Source organism: Leuresthes tenuis, unplaced genomic scaffold (genome assembly GCF_036924035.1).
Source record: "Leuresthes tenuis unplaced genomic scaffold, fLeuTen1.0.hap1 SCAF_4, whole genome shotgun sequence".
NCBI lineage: Eukaryota > Metazoa > Chordata > Actinopteri > Atheriniformes > Atherinopsidae > Leuresthes > Leuresthes tenuis.
In genome coordinates, this window is record NW_027325358.1 from 6,551,447 (window position 1) to 6,564,501 (window position 13,055).

The 13,055-nt window shown below is 39.3% G+C and overlaps 2 protein-coding genes across 3 annotated transcripts; one reads left to right on the top strand and one right to left on the bottom strand.

Annotated features, from left to right (window-relative positions):
- Positions 1–618: 618 nt before the first annotated feature.
- Positions 619–6,578, top strand: exosc1 (exosome component 1). The gene is made up of 8 exons (XM_072384275.1): positions 619–666; positions 1,394–1,509; positions 3,172–3,246; positions 3,351–3,439; positions 3,526–3,559; positions 3,676–3,726; positions 4,018–4,102; positions 5,003–6,578. The coding sequence occupies exons 1-8, from the start codon at positions 639–641 to the stop codon at positions 5,107–5,109; spliced, it is 585 nt and encodes a 194-aa protein (XP_072240376.1). The 5' UTR covers positions 619–638; the 3' UTR covers positions 5,110–6,578.
- knop1 (lysine-rich nucleolar protein 1) lies at positions 6,233–11,573 on the bottom strand. 2 transcript variants are annotated; one of them, XM_072384270.1, is made up of 7 exons: positions 11,501–11,573; positions 11,047–11,121; positions 10,074–10,139; positions 8,816–9,949; positions 8,677–8,748; positions 7,936–8,004; positions 6,233–7,232 (listed from the first exon to the last, which is right to left on the bottom strand). In XM_072384270.1, the coding sequence occupies exons 4-7, from the start codon at positions 9,902–9,904 to the stop codon at positions 6,927–6,929; spliced, it is 1,536 nt and encodes a 511-aa protein (XP_072240371.1). In that variant the 5' UTR covers positions 9,905–9,949; positions 10,074–10,139; positions 11,047–11,121; positions 11,501–11,573; the 3' UTR covers positions 6,233–6,926. The 2 variants fall into 2 exon arrangements, with proteins under 2 accessions (XP_072240371.1, XP_072240372.1); XM_072384271.1 differs by lacking the exon at positions 11,047–11,121.
- Between the last annotated feature and the right edge of the window lie 1,482 nt (positions 11,574–13,055).

Here is a 13,055-nt window from a genome sequence, read left to right on the forward strand (position 1 = left end):
GGAAAACATATTTTCCACTGAGAAATGCTAACGAAATGCTCTTCACTTCTAATGTAATTGATGTTATAGCAGCATGTATGCAAATGTCGCTTTTGTTCATCACATGAATCTACCAGCATACTGACCAGCTCAAATCATTCTGTTTTAGCCTCAAAAATCTAGTTTGAAGCCTATCTAGTGAATTCTCTCATGGTCACTATTTCTTGAGAACCCAGCTGCCTCTAAAGTCTGAAAACCAATCCAGAAAGGCTACTTTTTAAGGGCATTTCATGATCCGAGGACCACTTCAGAAAATCAGTGTCAGTGAACACAGTTTGTTGCTACATCCTGTGAAAACACCATGAGTGGTTGAAGTTGAAGTTTTGAACAGAAATACATCTAAAGAAATACAATACATCTATCTATCTATCTAAATTGCTATTATCATTATCATTAATAGGAGGGTAGGAGGGAATAACTTGCTGTTTTAGCACACACTCTATATACTTTTCAATATCATGTAAACTTCACGTGCTTCAACAATAATGGCGGATGGACCCATCCCTCTTTTTCTTCCGGTCTCCTCAGATAAGCCAATTAGAATCGACTCTTGTCGTTCATCGCAGCCAATGGGCTGGCTAACTTCTCTTCTCGAAAACATGTCGCCCATGAAGTTGTGTGTTCCAGGTGAGTCCCTTAAATTTACACTCTCTGGGGTGTATTACAGTAGATTAAAGCCACGTTGTAAGCATTCTGCTTTGTTTCGTGTGGTAGTCACCGTGTCGTTAAACCGTGTGGTTAAAACGCAGTGTTGGTTCTTAAAAACGCTGTCACTGCCACGCGTGGACTGGGCTTTTATTTTCAGTCCACTATATAATGCAGTCACGTTTAAATCAATGGTCAGTTGCTTCAGCTCGGTATAAAATCGAAAACTGGCCTTTAAGTGTTATTTTATTGCATAGTTTTATCGCATTTGCGCCGTTGTTTTGCTCTGCAGGGCTCCTCGTCTGCCCTGCCCATCGCCTCGAGCAGGATAGCACATTCTTGTGAGCTTGAGTTTTGTCCCACCCACTAGAAATCCGCAGCTTTATGTTGCGTGTGCCAGTAGTAGTAAATGTTAATCCAGTGTTTAAGTTGCTTGGAAACATATCCAACAATCTTTTGAAAGATCATGACGGGTCACATCAAAGGGCTGAAAGTGCAAAAAAACAAGTTGATCTCAAGAAGTTGTAATCACGCAGAGAGTAGTTTTGGACAAAAATGTTAGAGGTTAATCATATGTGCCTGTTTTAATGTTGTATGTGTTCTGCCACCAAAAATTCTCTGATGTATGCATGAGGTGGCCTGCTTTCCCGTCCTTGAACGTATGCATGTTTGGTGCTTCCTTTTCTTGTCTCCTCCCGTTTGTACTCAGGTGACAAACTATGCAGTGTAGAAGATTGTATTCCGGGCACAGGAGTGTATCTTCGACACGGCTACATATACTCTTCACTTGCAGGCTACGTGCTCAAGAAAAACGAAGGAGAGGAGGTGAGGGGTGTGGTGGTTGCAGGGAGGATAGAGGTGGAGAACAACTCTGGAGCTGCTTGTAGGAGTGGCGGGAGTGTTGCTCAATGTTTGTGAGGGTGACTGAGTCAAAGCAACAGAAGTGACTGCACCTCAGTGCAATATCACTTTACAGTGACTGCATCGTTTTCACACATTTCTGTAAATGTAGTTTATCAAAAACACCTCCCCCACATTTGGGACGACATGCAAGAAAAGTCAGTGGACGTTTTGTTTTGTTTTTCTTTAATATTTTCTTCAAATGTGAATTTTTAAGCTTCTCTCAGCTGGAGGGGTTCCAAGGTGCTCCACCTGTCTATTTTATATTCCTCAAAGGTGTTCAGTTGCATTCAGGATCGGTGACATACTTAGCTGCCAAACCTTTGAAGACTAATAGTCATATTAGTCAATATTTTGCTGGCTTTTATACATTTAATCTCCCCAGCACCGCTTTATCTCATGCAACAACTAATCATCACACACCCACCTCTGTGCTCCACTGTTGGGACCCTGTGGCACTGTGGTGATCCAATGCAGGCTAATGCCAAACATGGTGGATCCTATCTGAACTGGGTCTTTCTTGGCTGAGAACCAGGGTTTTATGTGAGCCCCTCTGTGTCAGTTAACTTATGGTACATTTTCTTAGCTCATAAAATGTGTTCAAGGTGAAGTTCAGGAATTGTTGAGCTGAGCCATACAGACAGCTGCAGCATTGCTGTATTTTGTGTGGACGCAGCTGAAGCACACTCCCTCTTTTCCACTGCTCTCTTTGTTGCTCTTTGGGGCAGACCTACAGCAATGAAATGCTGGTCTTTTTCACACATCAAAGGACAAATTTGTCTGATTATTTTTTTGTGTGGTACTTCAGACACCAGTGAACATGTAGACAATCCTAGTCTGAAAGAAAAAGTCCCAGGGCTCAGGGCCCATTTTTAGTTGTGCGGAGGTGTCCATCTGCATTACACTCAGCCCCTGCAAACAGACTGATGGGCAGTCTTCCAAAAACTACTGCTATACACTGACTGATTGGTTGCTGACTGGCTGAAAGTCTGTTGGCGCTAACAAGCAGGACAAACCACCAAAAACAGCAAAGTGAAAAGCTCAGACAGCAGCTGCGCAAAACAGCTCTTTGTCATCTTTGACTTCTGATTTTTAGCAAAGCTACTTGGTATGTTTGGGGACAATGTGACATAAGCTGGTGTCTTTTAATTTTTCAGGTTTCATTATCAGATTTTGTTCTCCTCAGTTAATTTTATTGTGATGCTATGACTGACATGGAGAAAAAGACACAGCCCATCTTCCCCAAACTGCTAAAGTTCTGATGTCCACTGATCGGTTATACCAACAACTTGTCAGTGATCACATTTGTTCTTTTTTGTTGCACTAAGTTTCTTCTTTGGTTGTATTTTCACTAGAGTCTTTGTAAAGTACACGTATGAGAAATGATGCAATTCTGAGATGAGGTAAAACTTTGAATAATTTGTCCTTTGAGTGATATTGCACGGGGGGGCTCTCACCTTTGTTGGATTGTTCAGGTTTGTTCGATGCTTTTTTTCAAATGTGCGCATTACTGACTTTATTTCTGATATAACGGAACATTTTGGTGTGGCCTGTCTGCACATTCATGCATTTGTTTTATTTTTGTAGTTACCTGTGATCTCAGTGGTGCGTGAAACTGAAGCGCAGTTACTACCCGATGTCGGAGCAATAGTCACCTGTAAAGTATGTAACTTCTTCTGTAACGACAGGTTTTAATGAACTGATGGTACACTGTTTACATTTGGATCTAAAGTGGGTTTGTCTTTTCTTTTTTTTTTATTTGACAGGTGACCAGCATCAACCCCAGGTTTGCCAAAGTCCACATCCTTTATGTCGGCTCCACGCCGCTGAAGGATCGCTTCAGAGGGACTATCAGGTAACCCCAGAACCTGACTCCACAGTGTAAAGCAGGTTATTTTACTCTGTTCCCTAAACATGAGCTCACTTTCTCTGTTTTGGCAGAAAAGAAGACGTACGCGCAACAGAGAAAGACAAGGTGGGTTAGAACTATGTGTCCACTCAGATCATTCGGTGGTTTTCTCCACACATCCTGTTCACTCACTGAATCACTCGCTGACACCCAAATATGAACAGTTTTTCTTATCCTTGCAGGTGGAGACGTACAAAAGCTTCAGACCTGGTGACATTGTCTTGGCAAAAGTTGTATCCTTCACTTGATTTTGAGTCATAGACACGTGGGAAGCATTCACAACAACCCGAGTAAATCATACAAAATCTAGTCGGAAGCAACATTTTTATGATCTCCAGAAGTGTTTTTGATAGGATGTGCGGAATACAGGTGTGACAATCAGCACATTTTGCACCGTTTCCATTAAATTAGTAGTGTGGGCTCTTTACTCATCTAATCTTTCTGAAAAATAGATCTTTCTTCAGATCAGTTTTGATTATATTTACACAGAATTAGTTTATCAGAACCTTGACCTGTGGTGTCAGATTTCTCTCGGCGATGTTCAGTCTAACTACCTTTTGACAACGGCAGAGAATGAACTGGGAGTGGTGGTGGCACACAGTGAAGCAGGCAAGTCTCGCTTCCAGATGTTTTTCTGTAAGGCTGCACACGTTGATAGTATCCCGAATGAACACAAGGTGGTGCAAAAGGGTGCAGAATTTGTCCAGGGGATTTTTTTTTTAAAGTTTGTTGACACTTGAGCACAAATCATTGGCATAGTAAGTCTTACTAATTATTCTTCTAATTCCATAATCTGTCATAAATGTCAGTTTGTTCAAGCCTTTGGTTTCTGATCATATCATGCAAAGTTGACCATCAGCTCTACTTTGAATTTTAGCCTTGTGCTCATCAGCAAACACAGTCACCTCATTCAGTTTTTAGGTTCTAAGTGTCACAACGTAAAAAAAAGTTCTCACTAGGTTTTAAATTGAAGTAAATACAACCTCAGACCTGAAACCTCTGTGATAACACTGGATAATGATCATTTAATAAATCCATTTGATTAGCGACAAGTGGCAGATACTTATCTTAGATCAGATGGAGGCAGTAAGGGTGGACTCAGCTTCTCACACTCTGTTTCTGCAACCTTTCTTGGCTTTTGTTGAATAAACACTGACATGGTGCAAAATGTTCCGTGTTGTTCATTTGAGGTTGTATAATATTGATCAATTTTTAAGACCTGTTAAGGACAAGGAGAGTTTTTAATTCATTAATTTCTATCATGTCATGACGCTTAGAACATTGGGCCGGCAGAGGATCTACTTTCACGCTGAACCGTGCTGAACTATAGTTGTAAACACGATGTCATCATCAATATGTGCCCGCCAATTTTAGCAGTTATCTGAAAATCCTGTTGTACCTACAGAACTGCTTACAGGGCTCTTTTTGATGTTTCCATTGTATTGTTGGCAAAATAGTTTCAATAATGGTCACATCTTAACATGTAACTTATATTTTCCTGTGAACCAGGTGCCCAGATGGTTCCCATCAGCTGGTGTGAAATGCAGTGCCCAAGGACGCACGCCAAAGAGTTCCGCAAAGTGGCGCGAGTGCAGCCAGAGTATCTAGAAGCATGAGAGCCTTGAAACTCCTCTCCACAGCAAGGAACACACAACTTCTCCTTTCTCCATCAAGTAGCCTCCCAGCTGTTTGAGATGCTTTCTGGGTGGCTACTTCTGTCATCATGTCTTCTAAGTTTCCCTCTGCACAATTCCTCAGCTTTTGTTGTGCTGGTTGAAAACAAAGAGACCAAACTGCAAACACTTTTAGGCTATATATTTCATTATGTTGCAGCATTTTGTAAGGCAAAATTCCACAGACCAGCAACATTGTTGTTAAAGGTTGCCTTTAGAACTCCCGAGTCGGTTCAGAACCGAGTCGGTTATCTCAGGATGTTGTCTTGCAGATGCCAAAATATTAGAAATGTTCAAAATGTCCACTTAGGGAAGAAGGGAGTTCTTTCACAGAGGCAGTATTCAGTGTTTTATTAGTACTTGTGGTATCGAGAAATACGGCAGAGCATCGGCTTGCTTGAATGATGAAGGGACGTTCAGCTCATCCAGGGCTCCCAGCTCAGATGTTTCTGAGTCATTTTTCTTCCTCTTGGAATTTGAATTGGTTTGGTGGAGAAGAACAAAACATTTAGGCCAAATATTAAGTTGCAGCCACTTTTGCACAAAGAGGGTCAGATTTAGTTTTTGTGCACCCATCTTTCAGCTCATGGGAACAGATCTGCCTGAAAGATCTTTTCAGTGTTGCATATTTAATCAAGATTTTTGTCAATGTGGCTGTAACTTTCTTTAAAAAAAAAAAAAAATGGTGGGCTCAACCTACATGTTTTCCCAGGCTGAGTTAGAAACAAAATATCCCCAAATCCACATAAACACCTGAGGTTATTGCTTCTTCATGGGGCACTGCTGCTCCTCAGGTCAAATATTCACGTATATCTGTCGTAGGTTTTTGATGAATTGTGCTGAAAAACTGAACCACAGACCTTTATTAAATATTTAAGGTTTCTCCATTGGACAACAAAATTGGCAGGATAGAAAAAAATGTAGTTATGTTTAGCCTTGAAGCAGTTGGTGCGGCTGTTTTAATCCAAAAATGACATTAAGTATTTTGTATTCGGGGGAAACTGCACAGGGTCAATGACCGATTTGACCAGAAATGCAGCAGAAGGAGCGCTGTGTTTTTTCATAAAGTCACGTGTGCAGCTGATCTGTTTTGTTGGGCCTTCTGCTTGAAGCCCATTTAAAAGTGATTCATATGAAAGACATTTTTCCATCTCCTATGGCTCACAGGAGAGCAGTATTAGAGCCCACTACTGAATCAGATTTCATCGCAGCTACCGTGCACGGAATATTGAAGTACAACACATGATAGTCAAATACTTGCTTTCCAGCACATTATCAGAACAAAGTGTTTATGAGCCAATAGCTGGTAAGCTACATTGCATGTCTTTGGTAAAGTGAATGTTTACTTTTCTTACTCTTCTCTTTAATGGAAATGTGCAAGAATGAAATTAAATGACTATCAACGCATTAAAGTTTCCTTTTTGTCTGAATAACTCTAATTACTGCTTCTCCACTGGTTACCTCGACTACTGGTAAGTTGCAGTTTACATTGGCTCAATCTGGGCTCGTGCAGTTTGGATGGAGCTTTCAGGCTCATTTCATATTCCAAAGATTTTCCCCTCTTTTATTCTTTTAGTGAATAAAAAAAAAACCACAGGTCCAGAATATCTTTGTCAAGCTTCTCCAGCTGTAGACTGAGACTTTAAGGTACATTATATACAAATGGGTGAAGAGTTTTTCTTACAGTGAATATTTAAAGTTAAAAAACAAGGTACAAAAACAGGCAAAGCTTTTCTAAAATATCTTGCGTATCCGAAAAATCAATCATCAAAGCGGACTGATCGACACACACTGGCGTCGATAGAGAACTTCTTATTGGATGGTGCTGTAAACCCAAGTCCCGCCCCTCTGTTACTGAAGTCCATTCTGCGTGAGTGTGCCCGCTCAAACTCTCCCAGAAGACCTTGCTTCAGCTGCTGCTGTGCATTCTTCCCCATTGCCATATTGCCTCCTCCAGTGCTTGCATCAGCTGGTTGAAAACCCTTTTTGAAGCCGCCCATCAACCGTAGGAACTTTTTCTGCTGTTCAGAGTTGTCAAATTGCGCAGTACTCCACTGGCCCAAACCCTGACAAACAGAAATGGGCGAGAAATGCTCTAAATTAAGCACAGTTCGAAGCTCTGCTGATCTCACATAAAATATGAATCTGTGCACATGAGCAACAACCGACATGTCCCACTTTAAACCGACCACTGGAAAAGAGCATCACAAGAGTTACTGACACCTATGCAGTTATCACTGCAGCTGTGATGTCTGGCTGTGCAAATCTGATGTGAACATTTAAAAGACAACAGTGCAAATAGTCTAAAAGTGTTAATTCAAATGAAAAATGTCATTTGTGTTGGAGTGCTTCCTGGATTCCGGTTGAAGTGCTAAGAATAGACTTTACATAAAAAAATGCGTTATTTTCATGGCAAACGACGAGTTTGGTGTTCAAGTATTTGACATATTTGAGCTATAAACTTGCAAACCCTTATCACTTAGACAAACCCCCATGACTGCCTGAAGAGGACATTTTGAGTTTTTGTCAGTCAGATATGACCAAACCATGAAAATAAGACATTTTAAAATGTTTTTTCTACATTAAAGTGAAGACCGTCTGTCCTAAAGACCTGATTCAAGAGACATCTGATTTGACTGCAGGCTGAACATTGAATAAGAGATCCGTCTCTACTCATTTGTCTTTTTAACTCCTTTTCTTGCTGCTCCTGCAGTTTCAAAGAGCCACACTTAAAACCTTTAAGTTTAAGAGCCGGGAACTAATACAGACCGTAGGTTTGTCTTTTTTCTCAGGTTGAGAAGCCTTATCGACCTCCATCTGTAAAGCTTGTCTTCTTTCCTATGACAAACACACAGACCAGTTCATGAGAAATCGCACATATGTTTTAAATTGTTCTGGCAGGGATATTTGAGTTATGCCACTTTTTATGAAATATTAGACACAAACTCCTTAGCTGATTAAAAAAAAAAGCCTTTATGCTCTCAACCTAAAAATCTGAAGATACGATGCTTAACCTTTAAAAAATTAACTTAATAAACTAAACTCCTGACCTTTAACATGTTAATATCAACTAAATTTTATTCACCATTTCTTACAAATCTATTTAATAATTTACCATGTTCTCCGAGTGTACAGATTTGACTGACTCCCCTTTAACTCATTAGTTACAACAGAACACAAAAGACTGAACTGAGGCATCCTTTCGCATCCAACTCATTTGGTTCAGACTAGGTTTTCAGCTTGATCCAAACAAAAAGTTCAGACATGAAACCTCTTCTAGAACATAGTTTGGATCACACAACCAAATCCTGAGCCAATGAAAACATAACTGCTTGTTAGGATGAAACTGAAGGATGGTCTGGTACCAACGTTCAGTTCAATTACAGGAAGTTACAGCCACATGTTGTCAAGTGGTATCAATGTGTTTATTTCCTGGTGAGTTGAATTCATGCTAAAAACAAACAAAAAAAACCATTTCAAAGATGGAGAGATAGCGAAGGGCCGGTTTACCTGGTTTATGGTGATCTCATCAGTGTTTCCACACTTCTCCGACAGGAAAACTACATCCACTTGGGGAAGCTCCTACAACACAAACCAAGTTCACCAACAATGCTACGAAATTAAATGATCAACATGTGATGTCACTCACCTGTTGGTCCTCCGGCTCGACTTTGATCTTTTTCTTCTTCTTTGCATTAGGCTCAACTCCATCGTTGATCGTCTGCTTTACCTTTAAAGAGCTCTTTTTCTTTTTTCTTTTCTTGCTCTGCACCTCAACCTCCTCACAGCTTAAAAACACCACTTCCTCCTCCTCTTTTTGCTTCTTCTTTGGTTGCATCTCTTCTACGCAAACTTCCTCCACAGAGGCTGTTCTACTGTTCTTTTTGTTTATCCCTTTTTTCCTCACCTCTGTCTTTCCTTCCTCTGTGACAGTCTCACTCTTTGTGAATTTGTCTTTTTTGATGTTGAAAATGTTGTCGCCCTCCACCTCTCTCTTCTTCTTCTTGCCCTTTATCTCAGTTACCTCAAGCCCAGTCTCACATTTTTCAGATTTGGCTTCTTTCTTTGTCTTCTTTTTCAGTTTTACTTCCTCAGCTTTAGTCTCTGATATCTTTAACTTCAATCCATTTTCTGCTACGTTAGTTTTCTTTTTTGATTCTTCGTCTGCAGGAGGGCTTTCCTTTTCTTTCTTTTTCTTTTCTTTAACATGCTCAGTCTGCTCCAGGTTTACACCTGAAATATTATTTTTTACTTTCTTGACTTTCTTTGCTATTTGCTGTTCCTCCTCCTCTTCTTTCTTTATATTTTCAGGTTTGCTCTGAATCGACTTATTCTTTGTTTTCTTCTCTTTTTGTTTATTTTCCACTTTGTCTTTTTTTACTGTCTGCACCATTTCTGCTTGATTCTCACTCTCATCCAGCTGCTGGTGCTGCTTCTTCTTTTTCTTTTTAATCACTCTTTTGTCTTCTTCATCCACAACATAACCATTGGTCTCAGTCAAGGAGTCACTGTCAATTTTCCTCTTCTTATTCTTCTTCTTCTTTTTCTCACTATTTCCATCCAAACACTCTTCTTTTACAGCTTCACTGTCATTCTGTTTACTTTTTTTCTCCTTTTTCACATGTGTTTGGCGCCCATCTTCAATGGTGCAGTTGGTATTTTCAGGTTGAGACAGTTTTCCTTTCTTGGGCTTCCGCTCCTTCTTTACAAGATTGTCCTCACCTTTTTCCCCCTCCATCTTTGTTTTCACTGGCCCCTCTACAGCCACAGATTTCTGGGTTATCTTGCAAAAAAAAGAAAAAAAAATTATAGTTATACTTTTAGACAAAAACAACAACATTAAAGTGTATAAATAACATTTTTAGATGTGTATACGTGCCAGTGAACTAAGAGTAACACACACTAACCAAAGCTTTGTCTGACAGGGGCCGGGATTCCTGATCTATTTGTCTTTGCAGGGCCAATCGCTTCACCTGCAGCAAACCAAGCAAAATTGAGCCAAAATTTTTATTATGAAAGCAATTATATGCAGTGCATTCATGTAACATATGAAAAATACAATTTTAGAGAAACACCGTAATTAGTGTTTGTTTTTAGTGCAATTATATTATTTTTCTTTGGGATGAATGAAGCATATTTTCATTAAATTTCATTGCGGTTAAAAAAAATGTTACAAGCGCATTTCTATATATACGAAAGGTCATCAATCTACAAGTATATCTACAAATGATGAACATTTAGGACTGTTTCTGCTCTCTCTGGAAGAGGCATCCTGCAAATATCACATCATGACAAAAGGCAATCCTGGGGAAAAAAAGTGAAAAAGGTTCGGAATCTTACAGCTTAATACCCACATATATCAATGATAACGTATAAGAGCATGGTGGTGGGAGCAACATGCTTTGGGTTGCTTTGCCACTTCAGTGCATGGACGTCTTGCAATCACTGACGGACCAACTAATGCGGAGTTGGCCATATTAAAGGAACGGGACATGAGCCGAAGCTTTGGAGAGGATTTTAAAACTGCAAACTGCACTGCCAGTGATCACTCAGTGTGCTTTGTGAGTTACTGGTTTAGTACGACTGAGATTGTCATGGCTTTGTTTAATAGTTCCTAAAGGTTTGACTTATGTCTGTGCACACTCCATGTCAATGTTCTCTGCTAAAATGAGACTTTGCCAGATATTCTTTTATCACAATACTCAAATGCACTACATTTGGCTATGAAAAATTCAGTCAGACTTGTCTTACAGACTGCAATTCTCTGGCTTGTGGCACCTATGCAAATTCAATTCAATCCTGGATTATTATACAGGCTTATTGTTTTCACTAAGTACGATCAAATTATCATGAACGATTATCTGGTAGATGAAACATCACCTGGTCAATTTTAATCTCAATTGACTTGGGTACGGACTTCTCAGAAACAAAAATTACGTCCTCATCGGAATCCGTCTGAAACACATTAACAAATGGGCATGTTTTCAGTCCTGCACGTTCATACTCCTTAACGTTATAATCGTTTGAAAACAGAGTTACAAACTTTCTTTAAACCCAGGTGTTAGGTCGAGACACTAAGATTAAATGACAGGATAATATGTATGAAAAACTCAGATAAATTAACAATAGTACCTTAAATACAGAATAAACTGACGAGGTCATTCATGAGATGCTAAATCTAACGAGCTATACGAGCTATACGAGCTAGCTAACAGCAGCTAAAACACGAAAACTATTAAAACATAAATAAGCTAGTTAGTCTGGAAGTCGAACTATATACAAAAAAAATGCATATTGTCCTACCAACTACAAACTTAATGGGCAATTTACTTACTTTGCACACTTTGATAATTCACGTGGGATAAGAGTTGACGCTCCTGATCCGGAAGTTGTTTTCCCCTCTTCCTGTTAGCAACGAGACGGGCGTCCGTAGAAACAAGTTTTATTTTTATAGCCCTTTTCCCCGTTCGTTTAATTTAATTTAATTAAAATTTTATTTAACAACAGACTATGTCCATTTTTGAAAATAATCCTTAAAAAGTGTACTAATTAACGACTTTGTACTTTAGTTGTGAAGTTCTTACGGAGGCCCCTAGGGAACAAGGGGAAAAAAATGATGGGTGAAAAAAAAAGAACCTTTTGCGAGAGAACCTTAGAAACTTTTGCGAGATCTCGAGAAAGTAGATACGGATTTGTGCATCAAACTAAAATAAAACTCTGGCATAACACCAGCTTCAAAATGTATATTTGTTTGATAAATCAACATAATTTCATGACTCATTTGAAGAGCCATATTGCAGATTTATTACTGAATTTATGAAAGTGAGCAGTTAACTTGGCCACTGTTAACCTCCGGTTCATGAACTGCCATTTTGAGTCATCAAATTTGGCCTCTCACCAACTCTATCTTTTTGGATCTAAAGTGACCATATTTGAAAAAGAGGATTAGTGCTGAAGAAGGACACCTAATTTGACTGAAAAATACCCATTTATGAGACCTTTTATTCAGTTATGGAATTCATTTTCAAAATGACCGCTTATCCTAAGTAGTGAATTTAGAGAATGACACTAGCAATGTCCAAATACAGTCTGTTCTTTAGGTGGAGGTGAGGCAACACCTCTTTCAAATTAGTTTATTAAAAGCACACAGTTTGTCCTTTTATATGTTTTCTTCTTGTCTTAGCCTCAGCCATGATTTTTAGTGTCAAACAAAGTCAAACAGTCAGCCACTCACCTCTGACACCTTCATGTGCGCTTCACAAATTCAGTTGACACTCGTTACTGTTGCAAGTCAGAATCCTCTCATTGGATCTGACAGCCAGTGTAGATTCAGCCTCTTTATGGTTCCATATTTAAAAGATACACCTCTAGTACTAGATGTTTACAATAGTACAGCTACTGGCAGTTTTCACTTGGGCCTCAACCTCAAGAACTGACTTTAATAAATCCACCAACTTGTCTGGCTTCCGGCAGACAGTTGCAGTCCCAAGTTCAATCTAGAGCATCCAACAGCCCACGCACCTAAAAGCTAATGCTGTATTTAATGCCAGGGGGTTACTTTTAAATACGCCCACATACAGTGAGGGATTTGGTTATTTTTTCAAATTAATGTATGATGTGAATTCAACACAACACAGATACTGTCCATGTTTTTGCTTGGCTTTTAAGTCTGCTTAACACCATGTATTTTGAACTAATGGCTCAACTATTCTTTGAAAATACACTCTTCCTATCGACCATATTTTTGTTAAAATAACTAGGACTGATTTATTATTTTAGAGTATTCACAGTTTTCATAGAATGGATGTTGTTTGGATTAAAAATGGACTGTATCCAATCTGGGCCCCTTTTCAAGCACAACTTCACAGAAAATCACAATTTACCAGATA

Bases quoted from the DNA above. Each gene is read 5' to 3' on its own strand.
- exosc1 (XM_072384275.1), top strand. From the start codon at position 639: ATGTCGCCCATGAAGTTGTGTGTTCCAG. The intron at 1,510-3,171 runs GTGAGGGGTGTG...TTATTTTTGTAG, and splicing joins AGAAAAACGAAGGAGAGGAG to TTACCTGTGATCTCAGTGGT. The intron at 3,727-4,017 runs GTATCCTTCACT...CTGTGGTGTCAG, and splicing joins ACATTGTCTTGGCAAAAGTT to ATTTCTCTCGGCGATGTTCA.
- knop1 (XM_072384271.1), bottom strand. From the start codon at position 9,904: ATGGAGGGGGAAAAAGGTGAGGACAATCTTGTAAAGAAGGAGCGGAAG. The intron at 8,749-8,815 runs GTGAGTGACATC...TTTGTGTTGTAG, and splicing joins TCGAGCCGGAGGACCAACAG to GAGCTTCCCCAAGTGGATGT. The intron at 8,005-8,676 runs GTAAACCGGCCC...TGTTTGTCATAG, and splicing joins ATGAGATCACCATAAACCAG to GAAAGAAGACAAGCTTTACA.